General features: G+C 41.9%; 1 protein-coding gene across 1 annotated transcript in view; it reads left to right on the plus strand.

Moving 5' to 3' along the window:
- Nucleotides 1–24,073, plus strand: part of LOC136879213 (cyclic GMP-AMP phosphodiesterase SMPDL3A) — a 580,372-nt gene that overhangs the window by 9,671 nt on the left and 546,628 nt on the right. Inside the window, exon 2 of the mRNA XM_068229077.1 lies at nucleotides 1,909–1,977. Within this exon, the coding sequence (XP_068085178.1) occupies nucleotides 1,909–1,977 (69 nt within the window). The remainder of the gene's footprint in view (nucleotides 1–1,908; nucleotides 1,978–24,073) is intronic.

The following is a 24,073-nucleotide window of genomic DNA, read 5'->3' on the forward strand; positions in this document are numbered from 1 at the left end:
TTTAGTTATATCATCAAGACTCGCAGACTGAACTCTGAAAGTCAGAACCTGAATGTTTTTCTCCTACAAGAATATTAGGCTACTCGTATAAATTTGTCCCCCAGGACAGGAAATGAGATCCACTCCTAAATATAATATAATATTTTTGAACTTATGTAGACGTGACATGTTCACTCACAAGTTGCTCAGAAGGTTGTAATGTTTAATTTGAACTAATTAAAAGTAAGTGCTAAACAAACCAAACAAAACAAACCCCATGGCACTACAGCCCTTGAAGGGCCTTGGCCTACCAAGCGACCGCTGCTCAGCCCGTAGGCTTGCAGATTACGAGGTGTCGTGTGGTCAGCACGACGAATCCTCTCGGCCGTTATTCTTGGCTTTCTAGACCGGGGCCGCTATCTCACCGTCAGATAGCTCCTCAATTCTAATCACGTAGGCTGAGTGGACCTCGAACCAGCCCTCAGGTCCAGGTGAAAATCCCTGACCTGGCCGGGAATCGAACCCGCGGCCTGCGGGTAAGAGTCAGGCACGCTACCCCTACACCACGGGGCCGGCAAGTGCAAAACAGAAGAAAATGTATATCAAACATATCTACCTGCTCTGTAAATGTAGATGATGTGAATTCACGTTTAACTTTTTAAGAGTGGTGCATTTTCAGCAATACATGCTAACTCATGTTTCTTTGTTTACAACTTCCGCTAAGTCATGAAAGATGGCAAAACCTCAATACGTACTTACAAACCATTTTGCAAGTTTTAAAATGAGGCGAATCATAACAGTTAAATACTGTACATTATAATGACCACTGGATGTGTGGGCGTTAATAGTGATGTACATTTTTACAATAGGATTTACGTCGCATCGATACAGATAGGTATTATGTCGACGATGGGGCATGAAAGGGTTTTGAGTGGGAAAGAAGCGACCGTGGTCTTATTAAGGTTCAGCCCCAACATCTTCCTGGTGTGAGAATGGTAAGCCACGGAACACCATCTTCAGGGCTGCCGACAGTGGGGTTTGAATTCACTATTTCCCGAACACAAGCTCACAACTGTGTACCCCTAACCGCACGGCCAACTCGCTCGGTGCTGATGTACAGTACCTTTTTTAAAATAATTCATTAATAGCATGCTCCATTACAGAACGTAATACTACACGCTTAAATACCTACACATAACAACAATACTAATTAATAACATATATGCAATTATTTACATATGTCTTTTGTCATTATTAACTGCTTGCCCGTTGCAAGATGTCAAAATTTAGTTAGTTTTCTAATTTAGAAAATTCCTTTAGCTGTTTGTCCACGAGTTCGTATTTCTCCACCGGCCATTGGCCTACTGAGCTCATAACACTTCTGCAGAGAGTTCACCTTTCTCGGAGTTGAGTAACTTACACTCCCAAAGGATACGGTCAACTGATGTGTGTATGTATGTATGTATGTATGTACGTACGTACAATCATTATGTATGGTAAATAATTATTTCTGTGGACCACTGGTAGAGTGCAGGCCTCCGGATTCCAATTTTTGAGGAGAGAAAAGTTAATTCCGCACTCAGTCATATAATATCGGTATGTAAAGATTTCTGGGGACACATTTAGTGTTTACACGATATAAGCAAACACAGGCATAGATCGCCCAAGAGATCTCCGATTTCCTTGCCAACTGGTGGAGTAAAGCAGAACGTGGAAATTGACACCCGGGCATCTTAAATTGTACCAGATCAAAATACCTGCACGTGATAGTTGAGGACATGCGATTATTATTATTATAATTATTATTATTATTAATTATTAATTATTATTATTATTATTATTATTATTATTATTATTATTACGGTATTATTATTATGGAAATTTTAGAACTATGAGCTTATACTAATTTATCTTTTCTTTTTGTTTTAGGCTATTTCTGGCACATCACAGATATCCACTATGATGACTTGTACGTAAAGGGTGGAGATACTATGAGAGGTAAGTGCTACAACAGAAGGATATATTGTATGTACAGTATGTATGCATGTATATCCTTTAGAAAGAATATGAATATCACTCAGCGAAATCACTGTACTAAAGAATGGCTATTATTCATTTCCCTGCATGTTCCACTTAAAACGATGCTCAGTTTTATAGTTTGTTGTGACGCATTAAATCATTTATGAATTATGGTGGTGATAATTATTTTGAGGGCACACAAGAAAAATTACAATTCTCTTACAATTTCAAATATTGCCACGCCTACGAGTGCTTTCCAAATCCTTCTATCCGAAGCTTTCCCAACATTTCCATTGACTCTTGAAGAACATGATGTACTTGTTCACTCCAGTGAAGTTTTGGTCTGCTTAGAAGTCTTTCTCCAACGAGCTGTGCAGTTATAGCTTCGTGCAGTAGACCATAATTACGTAGGATAAACACAAAACAGTCTCAAAAGTCTGCTACGGATTATAACTGTTACATCAGGTTTATCATAGGATAAGGGGCGATCAAAACGTTTCGGTTCGACGGCCGTGCAATCCTGAACCGGGATGCCAATAAGGCAAACTCTACGTGAGCAATGAGGCACGCATCGCACCAACGCACTAGTTTGGAAATCCCCGTGTTAAAAACACCGTGTCCTGTTGCGTGAAGAACCATAACCGCCTGCTGCACATCCTCGTCCGACGGGAAGCGTGGGAACTTCAAGGCCTTTTTGAAGGGACCGAACACGTGATAATCGCACGGGGAGAGATCAGGACTACAGGGTGTCATCGCCTCATCCACCGCCCGCTTGCTGTTGTCCGTGATGGATGAGACTGGCCTCTCAGATCGACCGGCATCTTGTGTCGAAAGGCGACCCGCACGAAACTTGGTGAACCATTCAACAACGGTGGTTTTAGATAGAAATGCTGCCCCACTTACAGTATTCATTCTCCGATGGATGTCCACCGGTGTTTGTCCTTCGGCAGAAAAGTACAGTTACAGCACGCTGGTCCTGTTTGGACGCATTTGGTAATAACGTCGCCATAATTCACGCGGCAGCATTTAACGCACGCACCTCAGCACGACACGACTGCAACACTAATCCCTTTTCCTGCACGTCCGTACTTATATATTCCCACCGGAGTCGTGCTACTTTGCATGTCCTCTGCAGCAACGCCCTCAGAGGAAAACTTTTCGATCACGCCTTATATTTATTAAGTCTTAATTGCCGTAGAGTCTCCAGGTGCCACTTTCTTTCAGTAGACCTAATTTTTCCTAATAATTTTACTTTCAAATGTGATTAGTGACCAGCTGATTTTTCTACTTAGAACCTAATTCTCAGCACCTGGTAGAATAATTATATTGTAGATCCTGAATTGTATGTTTCCTGACATTAACTTCGAGCTTAACAAGAGCTTCCTGGCTGGTAACATCTGTTCGCCTCTACGAGTCTTTAATCTATTTTGTAACATTTTGCCGGACTGAATGGCTGACCCCAACTTGGCAGGTTTGATCCTAGCTCAGTCCGGTGGTATTTGAAGGTGCTCAAATACGTCAGCCTCGTATCAATAGATTTACTGGCACGTAAAAGAACGCCTGAGAGACAAAATTCCGACACCTCGGCGTCTCCGAAAACCGAAAACTAGTTAGTGGGACGTAACGCAAATAACATTATTATTATTATTATTATTATTATTATTATTATTATTATTATTATTATTATTATTATTATTATTAAGTTATTGTATTTTCCTCTCTGAGTTTGTTCAATAATTTTGACACAAAGATTCAAAATCCGAAATCTTATCGAGTGAAACATTTTGTACATTTTATGCTCTGCCTGGTATTCTGCCTTTTTTGATGATGTGTATAAATTTGGTTTCCTTATCATTAACTTTGAATCAGCATAACTTAATTATCATTATTATTAAAGTTACCCAGGCCACGTCATTGCAGAATTATGGGACCACTAATGTCTTTCTCGTAGGTTCTAATAAACTTTCTGATTGGTCTAGGGGGTAAGCGGGAGTTGAAATATTCCTTCTTACAAGGCATGGACAACCTTCGCGATCATTTGCCCGGAGGCTTGAACGAGCAGTCACGCTAGTTAGCATATTAGAACTTTGGAGTAGACTACATTTTCGTGCCCCCCCCCCCTCCCATCTGATAATTAGTGACCCGGCATTTTCTTATGATCTTTTCCCGGCTAAGCTACTTAACTAGAAATACTTTTATAAGTGAAAATTTTCCATAAATATTGTTGAGAAGTTGAACACCTTAATCTTTTTGGAGACAACCGTCCGCTTCCCTGTTTCTTGGTGGGTAGTGAATATTGCCAAAGCGAGCAACTTGTGTTCCCAGAAATTGTATGTCGGCCAAAAATCATTATATGCCTGCGATATCTTAAATTATGACCCGAAGCCTATCCCATCTGGGTTCAGCACGATATTGCAGTGGTAGTGCACTAGGGGAAGTACTTCCCCTCGAATAAATGCCTCACTGGCTTTTATATCAATAATTCTGATTCCTGGAAATGGATACGTTAAATTATTAAAATTATTGCAGTTCCTTATGGTAATGACCATCGAAACGTCCCACGATGGTGGTGCGGTAATCAGCAGAAATTAGGCTTACTTATCATCAGTGTTAAAGTTAGCCAGGTCACGTCATCACAGAATCATGGCGGCACTACTGTATTTCTCCGAAGTTGAAATAGAAATTTCTAATTGGTCTAGGGGAGTAAGCGGGAGTTCAGATATTCCTTCCAACAAGGCATAGTCAAACTTTGCAACAATTTCCCCGGAGGCTTGGACGAACATTAGTTACTAGAATTTCAGCGTACATGAAATTTCCCACCAAAAAAGCATGAATTAATTCCGAATGTTAAAAACATTAAATCTCTTTAGGCCATTTCAAACATTTTCAATCGATGAAATTAAATTATTTTTTCTGGAAACTTAATTTTTGAAAATAATTCAATTTCTTGTGCAGCTTGTCCCAATTAATCTGCACACTACTGTACTCTTATTTCTCTTAAATCGATGAACACGTGTGTTCGCTACGCGCTCTCGAAGTAGGTTAGCACCAAGACTCGAATCCTCAAGAAAGATTTCGATTCCTCGTCGTGACTTCAAATACTTTCAAGAACCGTTCTAATAGGTGGGCGCATAACTCATAAACTACGTATGTGTCTATGCAACAAGACTATATTGTGCGTGGTTTGTATTTTACAACGTTTCAAAATATTCCATATTTTCGTCTCATCTAACTTTCCAAACTTGCATCCCGAGCTATAAGACATATTCCAGTTAACATTAATATTTATGTAGTATATGTAGCTATGTCTATGTATGTAAGCTCACTGGGCAAAAAGTTCGTCACCCGTGGAGAAATCATTACAAGATTCTTTTAATCGCATGTAACTCTGTCCCTGGACTTGATAACCACCTGAATTCTACTAGGAAGTGAGTCCACAAGGTTGTGCAGGTACGTAGCATCCAGGTTAAGCCACACGCTGAGGATTTGATCGCCCATTTACCCAAAATTTCGGGGATACTGGTGTCGGCATTATACTCGCTGTTCCAACATGTCCCACATACTTTCAATGGCGTTCAAGTCGTGATTTTTCAGGCCAACTGAGATGTAATAGGGTAGGAAAGTGTTCATAAAACCAGTCACATATGCGTCCAGCCTGGTCACCTCAGTGAGCGGGTCTTATCTACGATACGAAAAAACAGCCCCAAAACATCACAGACCCACCTCCGGCTTCAACCTGACCTTGCACACATCCAGGATGAAATGCTTCATTTGGCCTTCGGTGTGCTCGACTACGTATTTCATTGGAGTACAGGCAAAACGAGGGGCTGCCTGGCCGAGGCGGTAAAGGCGTGCTCTGTTCGCCCGGAAGGACGTGGGTTCGAATCCCCGTCAAAAAGTCGTAAAATTTAAAAAACGAGATTTCCACTTCCGGAGGTGCATATGGCCCTGAGGTACACTTAGCCTACACCAAAAATGAGTACCAGGTTAATTCCTGGGGGCAAAGGCAGCCGGGCGTAGAGCTAACCTCTCTATCCCATCACGTGCCGAGGTTAACAATGGTGGAAGCCTTTACCATCCACTCCACGGAGGTGTCTTTGTCTTGACATGCAAAAACATGATTCCTCAGACCACATTACGTTCCGCCAGTCCACGTTCGATGATTTCTAGGCAGCTTTCTATGCCTGTGTGAGCAATGGCCTCTTGCGCGGTGAACGACGCAAGTGTCCATTGCATGCAGTTCCCGTCGCAATCTTATCTCGCTAACAGATTGGGATTGACCTCCGTTGGCTGAATGCAGCCATTCCTGTCGGGTTTGGAAACGATTTTGATTCACAAGCCGTGAAACGCGTCTTCGCTCCCTCTCAGGCAGGATTTTTTTCCGACCACACTTCTGACGTCGCTTGTAGACACGTTGAACTGTCCACTGCGAAGCGCCGACAAATCCAGCAACTTCACGCACCGTATGGCCATGGGCACAGCCAAACACGATTGCCCCTTTCTGCCACCCTGACACATCCTTACATCTACCCATATTGACGTACACTGTCCTCTTGAAGCATAAATGTCGCGCTGATCGCTATTGCGTTATGCCCACGTAGAGGCAGGGTGCGTGCGGTTGAGCATGGGAAACGTTCGCTGCGGCGCCATCTGTACAGGCTTAACGATCGATCTCTACGTGAGTACTAGGGCGAGTAAATTTTTGTTCGGTGAGCTTATATTGAGTATTCAGCCCGAAAGCTGGCTTGATCCACAACCGCTCCGCCATCAGCTGTCATAAATGACCTAGGAGTAACTTCAGAGACATACTGGGGACCTGATGGTCCGGCCACGCGGTGTAGGGGGCAACGCGTCTGCCTGTCACCCGGCGAACCCGGGTTCGATTCTCAGCCGAGCCAGGGGTTTTTAATTGTAATGATTAATATCGCTGGCCTGGAGACTGTGTGTTTGTGACGTCCTTAATATTCCTTTCCTTACACACAACTTTCCACACTACCGCCATTCCAATTACAATCGGCACTGCATTGTGCTTATCACATGTATGGCTTGCAGTGGTGTCGCTACCGGCGTGCTAGCCGGCCAGTGTCTTGGAGAAGGTGCGGTATCCAACTGATGAGCCCATGCCGCACTCTGGGCGAAACACTGGTAACTTTTGACGATTGAGTTTCCTGAATTTTATTTTCAGGTTTATACAATATGGTGCCAGTTGGGGCAAAAAACCACATGGGTCGACGCCCCAAAAAATAACATTTTGAATTTTTAAAAAGGGACGTGATGAGTGAGGCAGTTTACCGTTGCTTTCCTCTCCGAACCATCCGTTGCTATTTGATGTATCTGCCGAGCCCACTAATAAAAAGTAAACTCTTGTCCTCAAGCCAAGTCTCTTGTTACACACAACTCCAATGGAGGTGAGCTGTATGCACCATTCTAAACACATGCTAGTCCTTCTACCAATCTCTGCAGTACTGCGAATCGAACTCCAGCCTCCGAGCACGGCAGCTAATAGCGCTAACCGCTATGTAACGAACACTGACGCCAAGGCCACTGAAATGCACGCACCAACTGACTCTATGTGCGACGTTTTGACACCATTTATAACCGAGACCTGTTGCATAAGGAATGGCATTATAGTACTAGCATCACTCATACCTCAGTTATCTTCATGTTGTAAAAGATAAGGATGAGATTGAGACAAGTCAACGAAAGTAACAAATCCTTTCTATCCCTTATCAGAAACACTAAGTCTCGCCAGCAAAGGTAGCATGTACGAAATAAAAATTAAAAATTGCATTAACCCTTAAGTGCGCAATTTATTATTTCTTTAAAATATAATGGGTTTTCATTCCAAAACTAATAGTGTCTTAGCTGAAAAATACTTTTTTTAAATTTTTCAAAATTAATATATTTCCATGTATTTGTATCAGTCAAAATGTTAAGAGTTCTGAATGTTTTACGCACCGGTATATGCAAAGCTGTACGATTACCGTCGCTACTTCCAGACTTCAATCTTAGGAATGTCCTGGCTCATGAATTCTCTGAGGTAAACAACATTATTTTTTTGTTTTACCTTAACTGTTTAAATTTTACGCCATTCCAGCTGATTAGCAAGAGAAGTCGTAAAATAAAAGACTGTTCTTTTTCAATACACTAGCAACCCCTAGCGAGTTGGTTTGCAAGGCAGAAGTAAACGGACACTTGTAAAATCATGGAGCGGATATAACAAGCAAGTACATTCTCCTTTGCACATATGCAATGCTGTGTATTTAAGGGTTAATTCAGCCATCGTTTGCAGGCAGTTTGATTTCACGCCGCTTAGGCTGCCTAAGTGTCAATTTTGACGTTCTGATTTACTCTACCTGATGACAGAGGCAACGAACTCTGCTGGGTGTCCCATTTTTTTAGTATTATTAAATTATATTGTGTAAATAAGGAATGCGTCACCAGGGATCTTAAATTTTTCGATATAGAGTACTGAATGGACTTCTTCCCACCGCCCCTCAAAGACGCTGCCCAGTTTCGTCGTATTAATGCGACCCTAGGTAATGAAACATAAAAGCAAATTACCTACAGTCCATTTATCACGACATTTGTTTGTAAAATCAAGTGAAATACAATTTAAATGTTACAGTATGATAGTCATGGACTTGTAGTTAGAAATGTTGGTAGCCGTACTTCTCTTTCGTTCCAGACTTCCAGCAGAAAAGTCTACTCAAGGAGGATGAACGTAATGCTGGGCATATGAGGCGGAGGGCAATGGGTGTCTCGAGACACACTAATTTAGACTGAAGAACATAATCCGCAAGTCGGAGCTGTTTCTAAGTGGAACAAGTTACATTGCAATGAGCACGTGGCCGGGAACATGTTAATAAAATGAACCGTAGAAAAAGAAACGCACTCTACTAATGTTATTACTGCTTTTATTACTCTAACTGTTCTCTCGAGACTAATTCAGCGATTGTATAGGGGCATTCTTGTTCTCGTGTCGCTGTTGCCTCCCTTGCTTGGAACGTCGTAACATACGGATATTACACTACCACCACGAAAGGATCTCTGAATTATTGCAACTTAAGGTAACCATTTTTCAGCAGCATATTAATATTTTTGCTAACGCATGAACGCTTAATTAATCATGAAATATTCTTTACTATAAAGGATTTGTAAATTACTGGCAATAAACGATATCTACAATGCCAAAATTGACGTAACAATAATACTTGTTGCATCCTGAAGTACAAATCAAAATTGTAACGCAACCGCGTATCTCTTTCTTTATTAAAATGGTATACACAGTCCCCTACCATTTTATTATGGTGTTTCGCGATGTTGAGGACATAACATGCATTCCGGTAAGCAAGCAGTTTCTTATGAATTAAAATATTTTTGGTTATTTTTATTGTTACGGTCATCAGTGCATAGACTGGTTCGATCAAGCCATCCATGCCACCTTATTCTGTGCTAAACTTTTCATGCCTTCGTAACTACTGCATCCTACACCCACTCTAATCTGTTTGTTGTATTCATACTTTGGTGTTCCCCTGCAGGTGTTACCACCTACACTTCCCTCAAAAACTAACAGAACAAGTCTTGGATGTCTTCATATGTTCCTATCTCTTCTTCTAGCCAAATTTCACCAAATCGTTCTCTTATCACCAATTCGATTTACTATCACTTCATTCGCGCTTCTATTAACCCCTCTCACCTTCAGCATTATTCTGTAACACCACATCTCACAAATTCATGTTCTTTTCTTTTTCGTCTATGTTTCACTTCCATACAATGTCACACTGCAGAGGAAAGTCTTTAAAATATCTTTCTAATTCCTATATCAATGTTCGAATTGAGCAAATTTTGTTTCTTAAGAAAGTCCTTCTTTGCTTGTGCTAGTCTGCATTTTACGTCGTCCTTACTTCTGCCAACATTAGGTACTTTTTTTTTTCTATTTGCTTTACGTCACACCGACACAGCTAGGTCTTATGGACGCAATGGGATAGGGAAGGCCTAGGAATGGGAAGGAAGCGGCCGTGGCCTTAATTAAGGTACAGCGCCAGCATTTGCCTGGTGTAAAAATGGGAAACCACGGAAAACCATCTTCAGGGCTACCGACAGTGGGATTCGAATCCACTACCTCCCGGATCCATTAGTTATTCTGCTACCCAAGTAACAATATTCATCTTCATCCTTTAAGACTTCATTTCCTAATCCATCGAGCTCGATAGCTGCAGTCGCTTAAGTGCGGCCAGTATCTAGTAATCGGGAGATAGTGGGTTCGAGCCCCACTGTCGGCAGCCCTGAAGATGGTTTTCCGTGGTTTCCCATTTTCACACAAGGCAAATGCCGGGGCTGTACCTTAATTAAGGCCATGGCCGCTTCCTTCCAATTCCTAGGCCTTTCCTATCCATCGTCGCCATAAGACCTATCTGTGTCGGTGCGACGTAAAGCCACTAGCAAAAGAAATCTAGTATTTCCTGCATCATTTGAATTCATTCGACTACGCTCAATTACTTTTGTTTTGGATTTATTTATTTTCTTCTTTTACTCCTTCTACATGATTGTCCATTCCATTCAACAGTTTGTTCACATCTTCAGACTGAGGTAAAATAGCAATATCATATGCAAATCTCAGAGTTTTGATTCCCTCTTGTCGGGCTGTGAGTCCTTTTCAAAATTTTTCTTTGATTTCGTTTATCGCTTGTTCTGTGTAAACACTGAAAAAGGGAGGAAACAAACTGCAGCCTTGTCTCACTCCTTTTTGAATTGCTGCTTCCTTATCATAGCCTTCGATTCTCATCACTGTAGACTGATTTTTTTACAGATTGTAGATAATTCTTTTTTCTTTGTATCTGTTCCAGATCACCTTTTGGTTATGATGCACGAAATGTACACTTCCTCACACAAAAAACAGATACGGGAGAATCAGCGTCAAATTTTGTATACTTTGACCCGTGCTTTATTCTTACATAATTATATATTTTTTCGCTTCCCAGGCTGACTGGAGCAGAAAGTAGAGCTCTGACTTTCTTAGCTCAAGTTAGTGGGTTCTCTCCCAGCTCATTCCGATGTTAGTTCAAGGAGTTAGTGTTAGTAGATTTACCGCACTTAAATGAGCTTGCGAGGGGGAAAATTTTGGTACTTCGGCATTTACGCCAAACATAATACTAGGTACTGGGAAGTAAAACCAATATAATTATAAATATGTCTTATCTTTTTCTTTAGTATACATTACTTCACCAACAAACTTGTGTAGCCTAGTTCCCTTATGTTTAGGAAGTGATAAGCAATGTTTATGTACACTTTGACAAAAAAAAGGGTGTTTTCATATGACTATTCGTACTTCGCTACAATAATAATAATAATAATAATAATAATAATAATAATAATAATAATAATAATAATACGTATGACCTCCTGGAAGGCCTGGTGCATATTTTTAGAATTGACTCCCATAGGCAACCTGTGTGCCTATGAGAATGTGGTCCCACCTTTGATGAATTCTAATACTGAAGGCGGTATACACACCCTGCCGGAAATAGAACCCGAGGCTCCTTAGACCTGAGGCAAGCACGCTAACCATTTAACACGTTCGCTACCACCTAATGTATGGGAGATTTAAATGCCTAGCCCATCAATCAATATGCTGCACTGTTTCAAACTGATGCTGTACATCACTGAGTATTATTGATCACTGCTTCTGAGGTTCTTTATTTAAAAATCTGAAGTTTGTCACACACTTTTAACGAGAATCTCTAGTAGTGTTTGAAGGTACGATATCTGGTGACACTTCCCGGGATGCAAGGGAACGTCACACCTTCTTCAGTACCACCTGGTTTTACCGACTGTCTTCGAAAATTGGGTCCTCAGTCCAACACATTTTCAAATCCAGTTTTTTTTTAAATATTACTGTCACAAACATTAAACCTAAGAATACTTTTACTTGGAAACCTCTGCCACTTGCGATGTTTTGTACGCAAGAGTGTTTAGTGAAACGACGAGGTGAAGCGGTAACCATCCGCAAAAATATGCAAAAAAACGATCGGAAAAAAAATTCACGAAGGACATACAGTCTGTTTCATTGTCCGGCGTAACATTAAGCCCTGTATTGGTTGTAATGGTGGTGAACATGGCCTATATAGCGGATCTGTGTCAGATACTAAAACTTCTCCCGCCTCACGTTCTGTATGTAGTTCTTCAAATTGGCTGTCGCTGTCACTTTCTCCTTGTACTGGTATAAATTTATCACCAAGTCTTCCCTGAGCAACACGTCCAATATTTCACCGGTTCCCAAAATTCCTTTGTAAGCCATACTCTCTCGTTAATTTCACAACACTCACAATGCGTGCTTAGAAACATAATGAGGCACCCCGACTGCTCGACTTCGAACTTCCTTCAAATAAAAAATAGCAGGCATATGGCCTTCACTTCTGCACATAAGGAGGCTGAAAAATATACTTCACTGATCTACCATCTAGAGGTTAGAAGCATAACTACGACAATAGACGTGATTAGAGCTCCATTTACATTTCTTTAGTCCTCGCGAATGCTTGTCCGACTTAAGTCGCATACGGCCTCTTACAAATGGTGTCCACTGTCCGATTTGAGTCGGATACGGGGTTGAACGTGTTAACTATGTAACCGAACATCCCTACTGGGACCGACCCGCTATATGAATATCATGAATTTCAACCAATCAACAACTTTAACCACAACATTGTCCACCTCCGAAGCGTAACGGTTAGTGTTTTAGCTGCCGTCCTCGTGGGCCCGGGCTCGATTCCCGGTACTGCCAGAAATTTAAAAATGGCAGGAGGGCTGATATGTGGATTCAAATGGTACATGCAACTCACCTCCTTTCGAGGTGTGCCTGAAAAGAGCTGCGCCACCTCAGGATGAGGACACGAGTTTACTTTACCACAACATTACGCTGGATATTTTATCACTTTCATTTTATCGAAGTCCGGCCCCTTTTCTGAATGATCAGCGTACTAACCTTCAGTTGAGAGGGCCCCGAGCTCGAATCACGATCGGACCGAGGATATGGACTGCGTATGATTAATTCCTCTGGTTCACAAATTAGATGTTTGTGTTCGTCTTAATACACAACTCTTCGTCTACACACAGCACACCACGCAACTAACCACCGTAGGAGCACGCAATAGTGAATATATCCCCCCACACAGTGTTGGCGTCACCGGACATGCAGACAGGCAACTGCACCGCATAGGCTTCACCATTCGACAACGAACTCGTGTCCCTTTGCTGAAACCTCGAAACAGAGCTCAACGGCGTGCATGGGCCCATGAACATCGCCAATGGTCCATGGAACAGTGGCGGTGTGTGGTATGGTCGTATGGATCGCGGTTCCAGTTGTATCAAGCTTAACGGCGCATGAAAGTGTGGCGTATGCCCCATGAAGCTATGGATTCTGAGTGTCAACATGGCTTTGTCCACGTGGAAGGTGGCTCTCTTCTGTTCAGAGCGCCGTTTCCATGATCGCAATTAGCTCCATTGCTCGGCTGCAGGAAGCACTGACAGCTGCACGTTGTATGGACATTCTCTCAGACCATCTGCATCCCTTTCTGACCCTAGAGTACCATGGTGGAGATGCCATATTTCAACAGGACAATGCGCCATGTCACCACCCTGTGGTGGCACGCAAGTGTTTGGAGGAGCACTCCAGTGCAATTACGACCGTGAATGGCCCTTCAGATCCCCCGATCTTAATCTAATAAAGCATTTATGGGATGCTGTCGATGCTTGTGTACTCTCCATGTATCCCGCATAAACTACACAAGCCCAGTTGCGGGTAGCAGAGCAAATTGCTTGGGGCAAGATCCCTCCACAACGATTCCAACACCTTGTAAAGTCGATGCTTAGCCGTATTGCTGCCTTTCTGAGGGCTCGAGGAGGATCAACTCTTTATTAACATCACATTCAGTGTCTTCCCATGACTTTTGGCCACTCAGTATATATGCATATTAATGGGATACATTCCATGACCTCCGATTTTGTGAGCAATGTGTGACAATGTCTCGGTAGCTGTTGAATTTAGTACAACTTCTGTCTAGTTGCCAACGAATCGACCGACACCCAATGACGTTCAGTATTTCTGTCTTTTTTCCAGCGTTAATTTTCTTTGCCCAACACCTTAATTCATAGAAGGTTACGAGTGGCTACTAGAACTACAATAAAAATCTTCAGCCTGCTTTCAGTTTTAACTGGATCAGGAATGGAATGAATGAAGCCCCATCTAGCGGCGGGAATAGAAATTGTGCAGGTTTCCGAAGTCTGTCGCTCTCTTCTGGGGCAATGATTAATGACTGACAGATGAAATGAAATGATATTGGAAAGTTTTGCTGGAATGAAAGATGACAGTCGCTTAAGTGCAGCCAGTATCCAGTAATCGGGAGATAGTGGGTTCGAGCACCACTGTCGGCAGCCCTGAAGATGGATTTCCGTGGTTTACCATTTTCACACCAGGCAAATGCTGGGGCTGTACCTTAATTAAGGCCACGGCCGCTCCCTTCCACTTCCTAGGCCTTGCCTATCCCATCGTCGCCATAAGATATATCTGTGTCGGTGCGACGTAAAGCAAATAGCAAGAAAGATGACAGAGTAAATCGGAGTACATGGAGAAAACTCTATCCCGCCTTCGCTATGCCCAGCACAAATCTCACATGGAATTACCGGGATTTGAAGCACGGAACCCAGCTATGAGTGGCCCAGAACGGTGCAGACTACTATTAGAAGTAAAATAATGCGATACAATATTGTGTTGGTGACGTTTCATCTCATCACTTGGACTACAGCTCGGCAACCATCCTGTCTTCAAAAACGGCAGGAAGAATTGGAATATCCTACGCTTCGATCTATGACAGTATCAGAAAAAAGAAAGAAAGTGTAAATGAAGGACTCCCTACGCTTCACAGTCCTAAACTGTCGGGGTCAGAATAAGACAAGCGTTTGCCAGGGGAAGCCGAATTTCAAATGTGGATGTAATGATCCTGGTACAAATAAATGGAAGCAATGTGAGAGTCAGCTTGGAGCCTTGTGATCTCCAAGCCACACTCCTAAGTTGAGAGACCTTTATGGAATTTTTTCTCCACGTGTCATATTCTCTCAAAAAGTTGACGAGTATTACGGAGTAGTGTACCGCTAAAAGAGCCCGACTCTCAGATTATATTTTAAAGTAAGCAAGAATATATTTCTCAGGGATAAAACTGGGTGACTAGTAGCTAGGGCTCGGTACAGGAGGTAGGGTCCTATCTACAAGAAAACTTTGACTCTGACTGAACATGAGTTTATTCATATAAGACATGAAATTGCACATCACCTCCAGGTAGATATAAGCTGTCTTCCACATAGTCCTATAATATGGCTCGGATTCTCCAGTTCACCAAGCCGAGCAGGTTGGAACACGTTCCAGAAGATTCCAGGGACTCCGTACAGAAGCGGCTGGACAGTCTGGGTTGGTAGAAGGTAGAGATGCCTCGAACTTTCGAGGCCTAGGTTGAACCCCGATGATCCTGGTGATGTTGCAGATAATCATTTACTACTTCAGTCCAATGTGACTGAGAGGGTTGATGTCTCCAAGGTCACTCGCAGTACTGATAAATCTGAGTTCATAAAAACCTTGGATGATTAACCTATTAGCAAAGTCACTGATTGTTATTCGTCAAGGCTTTCAAAATTTAACACTCGTAAAATGATATGTCTCTGTATACGAGGATTATAAATAATTTCAGAGTTCACCACTAGCAAAGTCCTCATCTCTGAATAAATACTGGCAAAAAAACACAAGTCCCTTCTCATGAAACTATGACCAAATTTAAAGTTCATCACTGGCGAAGGTACAAGTCTTTGAGTGAACAAGGACGAAAAACACAAGTCCATCCACATGAATAAATTTATAGTCTATCACTGGCAAGGTATCCAAGTCTTTGAATAAACACAGGTGAAATCCTAAATTTATGTTTTAAAGACGTTGAATGAAGTTAGAGTTCATCACCGGCAAAGTTTATAAGTCTTTGAACCAGTACCGGCAAAATCACAAATTTATGCTTACGGGAACTTTGAGCACATTCAGAGATCATCACTAGCAAAGTTTGTAAATCACTGTTTATTAGAGGAATGAGTCCCTTAACACTCGCAAATATTGCAGGTTCAATTTATGAAGAATTCGTTCTTTAACACACGTAAATAATACAAGTCCAATTATGAATTTAACACACGTAAATAATACAAGTCCATTTCATGAATAATTGGAAAAATTCCAGTTTCGAACACCCGTAAATATTGTAAGTTTAATTATGAAGACTTAGAAAATGTTCTTTAACACTCGAAATATTGCAAGTCCACTTGAGAATACTTGGAAGAATTCGTACTCCCACACTCGAAACAAATACAAGTTCACTTTATGAATACTTAGAAAATTACAGAGTTCCTCGTCGGGACTGTCACTACACGACGATAGTAGCAGCGAGAGTGTCCACGCTGACTACTCAGCTGTAACTGAGTGAACAGGCTACAGTGGGCCCTCCTTTTATTCGATCCGGGGCGTCTACGTCACAATACGGCTTGACTGAATATCTCCTAAATCCCTCGATGGATTTTTTTGAAACTTGGGCATTGCGACGTTCAGGTGATCCCAAACAAGATGACATATCGCTCAAGCCGCTAGCATAATTATTACGGGAGTTACAAAATTTTCCCCGTCGATCATTCTGGAAGATGTGACGTGGAATCTAGAATATACGAGTCCAGGCTGGGAACACGTGGTGTGACGGGCGGGCGGTCTAGCTAGCCCCTGTGGCTACGTCACAGCTCACAGCTGTCCTTCACTCGCTTGCTTGCCCCGCTGATGGTAAACAAACCAGGCGTGCTCAGAACATTACGCGTGATAATTAAATGTCAGTTATACTAAAAAAATACTCATGTACATGTCGTAACCGGTACATTAGTTAATTCTTACTTTTTATTTTCCTGTATTATGATTATCGTTTCGTAAATGTCGAACCACTCTTGCAGGTTCTGCCCAGATAATCTTCTCTTCTGACGTCCTATTTTCCTTTTTATCCTACCTTGTAGAATAACTTGAATCGGGACCTATTTTTCATTTCAAAAATTGTGACATAAATAGACTAGGTCCCTGCGTTTTGCTATAGTTAAGACTTTACATGCTTTTCTGGCCTGAGTAATATCTATCTCCTGGCTGAGATACATCCATATTTCAAAACTCGGTAGTCCGTTCATTGTTGAAGCCTTCATTGTCTGACCTGCGACGCCGTAATGCAGTGCCGACGACGCATAACACTTCACAATAGACCAAGGTTTTCGAATCCAAAGTTAGAGTTCCATATAGCTGTGTTTTAGCTTCAGGAGCACACTCTTGCAAAGCTGATTCCGATTGTGATATTTCGTATATGAAGTGTGAAACCGTCTTAATGAAGTTTCCATCGATATTCTTATTCAGGTGGGAAGCTGCTTCCGTTGTGGCCTGGAGCAAGTGATATTTTACGTAGTGAAATTTTCTATGAAGCGCAGTGTATCGAGTTGGTGCAATAACGCGACAACGTAGCAGCCTCGTCTTTCAACAATTCTCTCGACGACAAAACACTTCCCATTGGCACAAAATATAGCGCTTGATGATATGCTTGATTTTTAGTTTCCGGGACGTTATCGAACGTTGATGTTAGTATTTATTTTAAGGGTAGCATAATGAAAGAAATTTTTAGTACTTATTTTATAATTAATCGGTGGATATCTAACTGAGATTGTGTACAAGTCCTCTTACTGAAGGTGAGTGCTAGACTTGAAAATATTATTAGTTTCTTTCAATACTATACTTAAATAAATATTATATTGAGTGAACATCATGAGACAACCTAGTATCGTACGTCATTTCACCGTTGTCTTCCTTTCCCGTTAGTTTTCGCAGCTTGATTTGCTCTTTTATCTCTGCTACTTGCCCGTCGAATATCGTTGGTTGGGAACAAACCATTCTACTTTATATTACCGCTTGTTAAGAGCGTTTAAACATTTAGTGAAACAGTGCTTGATGAAGCATGAGTCTAGGAAACGAACAACCTTAATACCACTCAAATAAAGCGTTCCCCAGGACACTCTCTTTTAGCCGGGCTGAGTGGCTTAGACGTTTGAGGCACTGGCCTTCTGACCCCAACTTGGCAAGTTCGATCATGGCTCAGTCCGGTGGTATTTGAAGGCGCTCAAATACATAAGCCTCACGTCGGTAGATTTAGTGGCACATAAAATAAATCATGCGGGACCAAATTCCGGCCCAGGAACCTACTACACTGGCGTAGCAGGGGGAGAGGTGATACTCCCACGTGGCGCGTCCCAGGTGGCGGACAGGGGTTCCTAACCGGCTTGCCGGTGGATTCAGGGAAATAAAATACCTCTCACGGACCGAACACACAAACCCCTATGGGTGGGGGACGCAGGCGAAGAATACACTCACGGTATCCCCTGCCTATCGTAAGAGGCGACTAAAAGGGGTGACCAAGTGATGATCAAATTAGAACCATGAGACTACTTGTAATTAGTACCATCACGCAGGGAACACCATGGGTCGCTTTTACTTACGCGTAGTACCACTATGTTAGATACAAAATAGGTTTGTGATTAGCAGCGACAGTGTGTGGCTGAGGATGCATTTTAGAGTACCTGTGATTCGTACCCTATATGAGCAACACCATGGGATGAGCGACACCATGGGTCTGCCTTGCCTTTGCTTAGTACCCACCACGTGAGGAACACCACGGGAGAGTGCGAGTCCCTGTGGTTATTCCACTTATGTTAGGATCGCTATAGGTTTGGGTCGCCTGTATAGGTTTGCGTTGCCTGTAAATAGCGCTGCAATGTGCGAAATACCATAGGTCTGTGTTACATGTGCGAATTTCATTGCCTGTGAGTAGTACCATAATGTGTGGAATACCGCGAGTCTACGCTACTTTTGATTAGTACCGCAAAATGACAAATGCCATGGTTCTACTTTTCTAGCGATAAGTACCATTATGAAGGGCCGATGACCTAGATTTTGGACCCGTTTCGACTACAAGCATCATCGATTCAGTATTGTGCTTTAGAAGCAATCCATTCGTTAGTAATACTATTGTTTAACGGTAGTTTCTGGGAATGTGGGGCATTGCGGGTCGGATCCACTGATTGTTTTAACTTCATATTCATCCATTCGTTCTTCGGAGGATTATGGATTTTTAAATTGTCATATCATTTCATCTCATTTCGTACCATTAGGGGCCGATGACGTAGATGTTAGGCCCCTTTAAACAACAAGCATCATCATCATCAATTTCAGGCACCTTGGCGTCTTAGAAAACCGTAAAAGTAGTTGGTGGGAGTAAAGAAAATAAAATTTGTCTATTATTACTTCACTTGTACAGCTATACATTTCTGCCGTACAGCAGTTCTCATTGCATCTCTAAGAGGTCATACAAAAATTGTCTTAATGTTCACCGCCGGAAAAAACATGCAACATCCTCAAGGACTGTGCTCAGTGGCAACAGGATATAATATGTGTATATTGAGGGGTAGTTATATTAGTGATTTATTTGTAACGGACATCAGCTATCAGATTGCGCTCGAGAGGCCTGTACATGCGCACTCGGTTTTGACTCTGCAGGCAGTAACAGCGCTGATATTAGATGTGAACAGTGTTAGCAACATTCAGGGTACAAGCATGCACTGCCGACGAGGACATGCTCCTGTTGAACAACTGCAGCCATTTGAACGGGGTCGGATTTTGGGTCTGCGGGAAACTCGGTGGACGTATCGAAGGATTACTGCACATGTTCGGCACAGTGTATCGTTACTTTCAGCAGTGGTCTGAGGAACAATCCTACACCCGTAGAACAGGCTCCGGATGTCAGCGTAGTACAGACGCACGTCAAGATCGTGCATTGTGCGAACAGCAATGGCGGACCGAACACCATCTAGGAACGGAAATCCGGTCACGTGTTGCACCTGCTATGTCACCAAGGACAATTGGGAACCGTCTGCTTGCAGCAGGATTAAGATCACGTGTCCCTCTGGCCAGGCTACCACTGACACCACGACACGACCAAGCATGGCTACTCTCTGTCGTGAATGAAATGTAATGTCGTATGGCTTTTAGTGCCGGGATATCCCAGGACGGATTCGGCTCGCCAGGTGCAGGTCTTTCTATTTGACGACCTGCGCGTCGTGATGAGGATGAAATGATGATGAAGTCAACACATACACCCAGCCTCCGTGCCATTGGAATTAACCAGTTAAGGTTAAAATCCCCGACCCGGCCGGGAATCGAACCCGGGACCCTCTGAACCGAAGGCCAGTACGCTGACCGTTCAGCCAACGAGTCGGACACTCTCTGTCGTGAAAGTCCGGCTCCATGGCTAAATGGTTAGCGTGCTGGCCTTTGGCCACAGGAGTCCCGGGTTCGATTCCCGGCGGGTTCGGGAATTTTAACCATAATTGGTTAATTTCGCTGACACGGGGGCTGGGTGTATGTGTCGTCTTCATCACCATTTCATCTTCATCACGACGCGCAGGTCGCCTACGGGAGTCAAATAGAAAGACCTGCACCTGGCGAGCCGAACTTGTCCTCGGACACTCCCGGCACTAACAGCCAGAGGTGAATGGCACTCTGTTGTCTTCAGTGACGAGAGTAGGTTGTGTCTTTATGAAGGTGATGGACATACACGTGTTCGGCGTAGACCTGATGAGCGGCCTATTCCAGGTCCCAGGTCCCACACCAGGCTTCATGGCGTGGAGGTCCATCAGTTACAACTCGCCGTAACAATTAGTGTTTCTGCAGAGTAACGTAACCAGTGTCCGCTACATTGCACTGGTTATTGTCCTCGTGTTAGTGCCATTTCTTCGAAAGGAAGGTGATGTGCTTTTTCAGCAGGACAATGCACGTCCACATACAGCTGATGCGCCGCAACGCGCTCTACGTGGTGAACAACAACTGCCCTAGCCAGCAAGATCACGGGATCTCTCGCCTATTGAACACGTACGGGACATGATGAAGCGGGAACTTACGTGTTCTCCAGAGCCTGCAAGGACCATTGCCGAATTGCATCAAAAGGTGCAAGATGCTTAGGACAATCTATCGCAGGATGAAATTCGATACCTTTATGATCGTTTGCGTGCGCGCACCTGCATTGCCACCACTGAGGTGTACACTGTGTATTGATGCGACTGTTAGGGCACCCTTTACTGTGACGTGTGTTTCATTTGGTCTGAATTTCTAATCATATACTCCTGCAATGATGAACTACCTGTCACATCGCTTGTGAATAAAATGACCTCGTCCTTGTAGATGTCGCATTTTTTTTCCGGTAGTGAAATTAATCTGAAACTGTACTTATTGATGTCTATTAGCAATAATATTTATGTTCTCATGACTTTTTGATAGTGTTTCAGTTTTAAGTCCTCATAAGTCCATTGAACTCGCTAATAGAGAGAGTCATTTGTGCATGTGTTGGAAGCAAAAGTTTCAAGCACCTAAGCGACATCTTAAACACGGTATTCCTTGTAACAGTCAATAATGGTGATCATAATATTGGAATACTAAAAATAGTATGGTGGGTTAAGTACCAATTTAATGATTTGTTCATAACGAGCCTTCAATATTTATTTCGTGTGGGACACTTCAGAATCTCAAGCCATAAATCTATCGCTTACTTATAATCAAGACGGTAGGCGTGCGTGAATTTTTTAAACAGTTATCTTTAAGTCACGGATTGAGTACAAGCGTAGCTTTATAAGAGGAACTTGCATTGTCCATATCTCGAAAAATTTACAGTACTAAGTACATGATACTGATTGTGCATGCATTAAAATGAGTGTTCTTTTTGTATATAGGATACAGCTATTGACTAAGTTACTGATATAAGGTATTTTTCCACAATAATTTCCAACAGTATAAGTGCTACTAAAAGAGCGAAACACCAGCCACACAAATATAATCATATAATAATCATATTATCGTGAAATACATGAAAGATACAAATGAATTACATCCTTGATGAATGTCAAGTACTGCGTCAACGAGCAACCATACGTATTTAGGTACGGTACCCTAGCGGTGAAAGCTCTATAAACTTAGTAAGACTAAATGAAATCCATATATTATTTCAAAGAACGTAGATTTTTTATTAGTAATGTTATGAAATATAAGTCAACTCAGTTTCATAAAAGAAATAGTCCTACCTTTGAAAGAGAGTCAGTGATCGATCCAAGGAGAGGCCAGAGAGATGATAATACTTGAGCAATGAATAAAACATATAATCTAATAATTATCCAACATTTAAACAATGTTTAGGATCTCTGGGAAAACTTCAACAAAGGATTAACTCCAAAATACCAAAACATTTCAGTTTTCTGGCAAGCTCAAAGTGATTTAAATTACTCTTTAATGCATGCAGAGTAAATTTAGTGAATAAAACATGGCAAGAAAAATGACAACTGTGCATTCAGTGCTGTTTTTAAACGAGAACATTAGGTGCGTTCGTTACCTTCCAATCCTCTTAGTCGACTAGAAATGTTATTTGCGAAATACGTGTATCCTATTATATTTGGATTTACAAGCCGCCAATTGCCGAATGACGCAAGTTAACTCACGTTGAAATATTACTGGATTATTATGATTTTTTGATAGGTTTCTTTGATAGTATTACAATGAAATGCCTTACAAGTGTTTCACTTACATTGTTAGCATACATCGTTGAGACGATATTACACGAAAATAAATCCGTGGTACAACAGCCAACCAAGGCTCATTGCATCCCAAGGGAGTCATGCAAAACACTGATGCCTTAATGTGAATTTTTAAATCATGAGTGGTCTACCAAGGTAAATTCTGCCAGGCAGAACGGTTTGAAAATACCGGAGGGCTACGTGGTAAACGTTATGGAATCTTCAGCCGTACCGTTGGCATTTTGACGCCTTATTATATTTGAACTGAACCCTGTTCCATCTTTTAGTCCACAATTAAGATCCCTGTACTAGCCGGGAATCGACAGGTATGTTAACTCTACATTACTGGTGGTACTGGAACAACATACTGTCTGTTATGGAATATCGAGTGTTTGATCCGATGGTTCATATTGACCTTAACAATTTCCTATTCCTGAGTCACTGAAAACTTATATAGGCCTATAAGTGTGTGCGACGTTAAAAATGTCCGGAAGAAAAGAGTTTTTAACATTTTTCTGTACATACCCAATTATAAAAAAGAATCATTTCATTTCGGTTCCTTCTCTAGAGCACAAAACACATGGAATTTATATATGAAAATCTTCCTACTGTCAGTAGGATAATACAGGTTTTCCTGTTATAGATCTCCCTTGAGATATCACAGCTGTATGCCGACACATCGAGAGTTTTGGCTTAATATCTACTGTACTTCCATGAATAACCTGTTACATTAGGCCATGAATCTTACTGAGATGTATGTGTCTGAAGCACGCGATACATGCAAAGAAATGGTGTCAAACTTCCCTTTAGAAAAATTAAATGTTCATAACTACAGCATGTCTTTCAAAAATGAAACGCAAATTGATAGCAATTAATTAATTTGCATGTAATCATTTTCGAGAGAGATATGTATGGAATTTGGAGTCGACAACTGTAGGATTCAATATACCAAAAGGAAGGGGACATGGCTCTGGGCCTATAAAACTACCACGAATGAAATAATCATTGCTCTAGTGTATGATGAGATGGGTCCTCCCAGTGGCTTGCATTCCGCGCAAAAGTGGATGTTTTATGGCTAAGTTCGTTATATCAAGACACATTAAGCTTCAAGGTTAATTTTAGAACGTCTTCATCACCGTGAACTAGAGTGGAGGGAACATCCTATTCTCCAATTTTAGTTTTGATATGTATACTAACAATATGACTCACTGCGCGGAAAGAGACGTAAAGTCGGAATTTCAATGTTTGAGTCTCTTGTGGTTCTAAACTTTTCATAAGATACTGAGCATTTTACAGACAGAAATTCACGCTTCTATGTGCAATACTTCAGAAAATATATTTGCAAGTGGCTTTTACGTCGCAC

Source organism: Anabrus simplex, chromosome 8 (assembly GCF_040414725.1).
Source record: "Anabrus simplex isolate iqAnaSimp1 chromosome 8, ASM4041472v1, whole genome shotgun sequence".
Taxonomy (NCBI): Eukaryota; Metazoa; Arthropoda; class Insecta; order Orthoptera; family Tettigoniidae; genus Anabrus; species Anabrus simplex.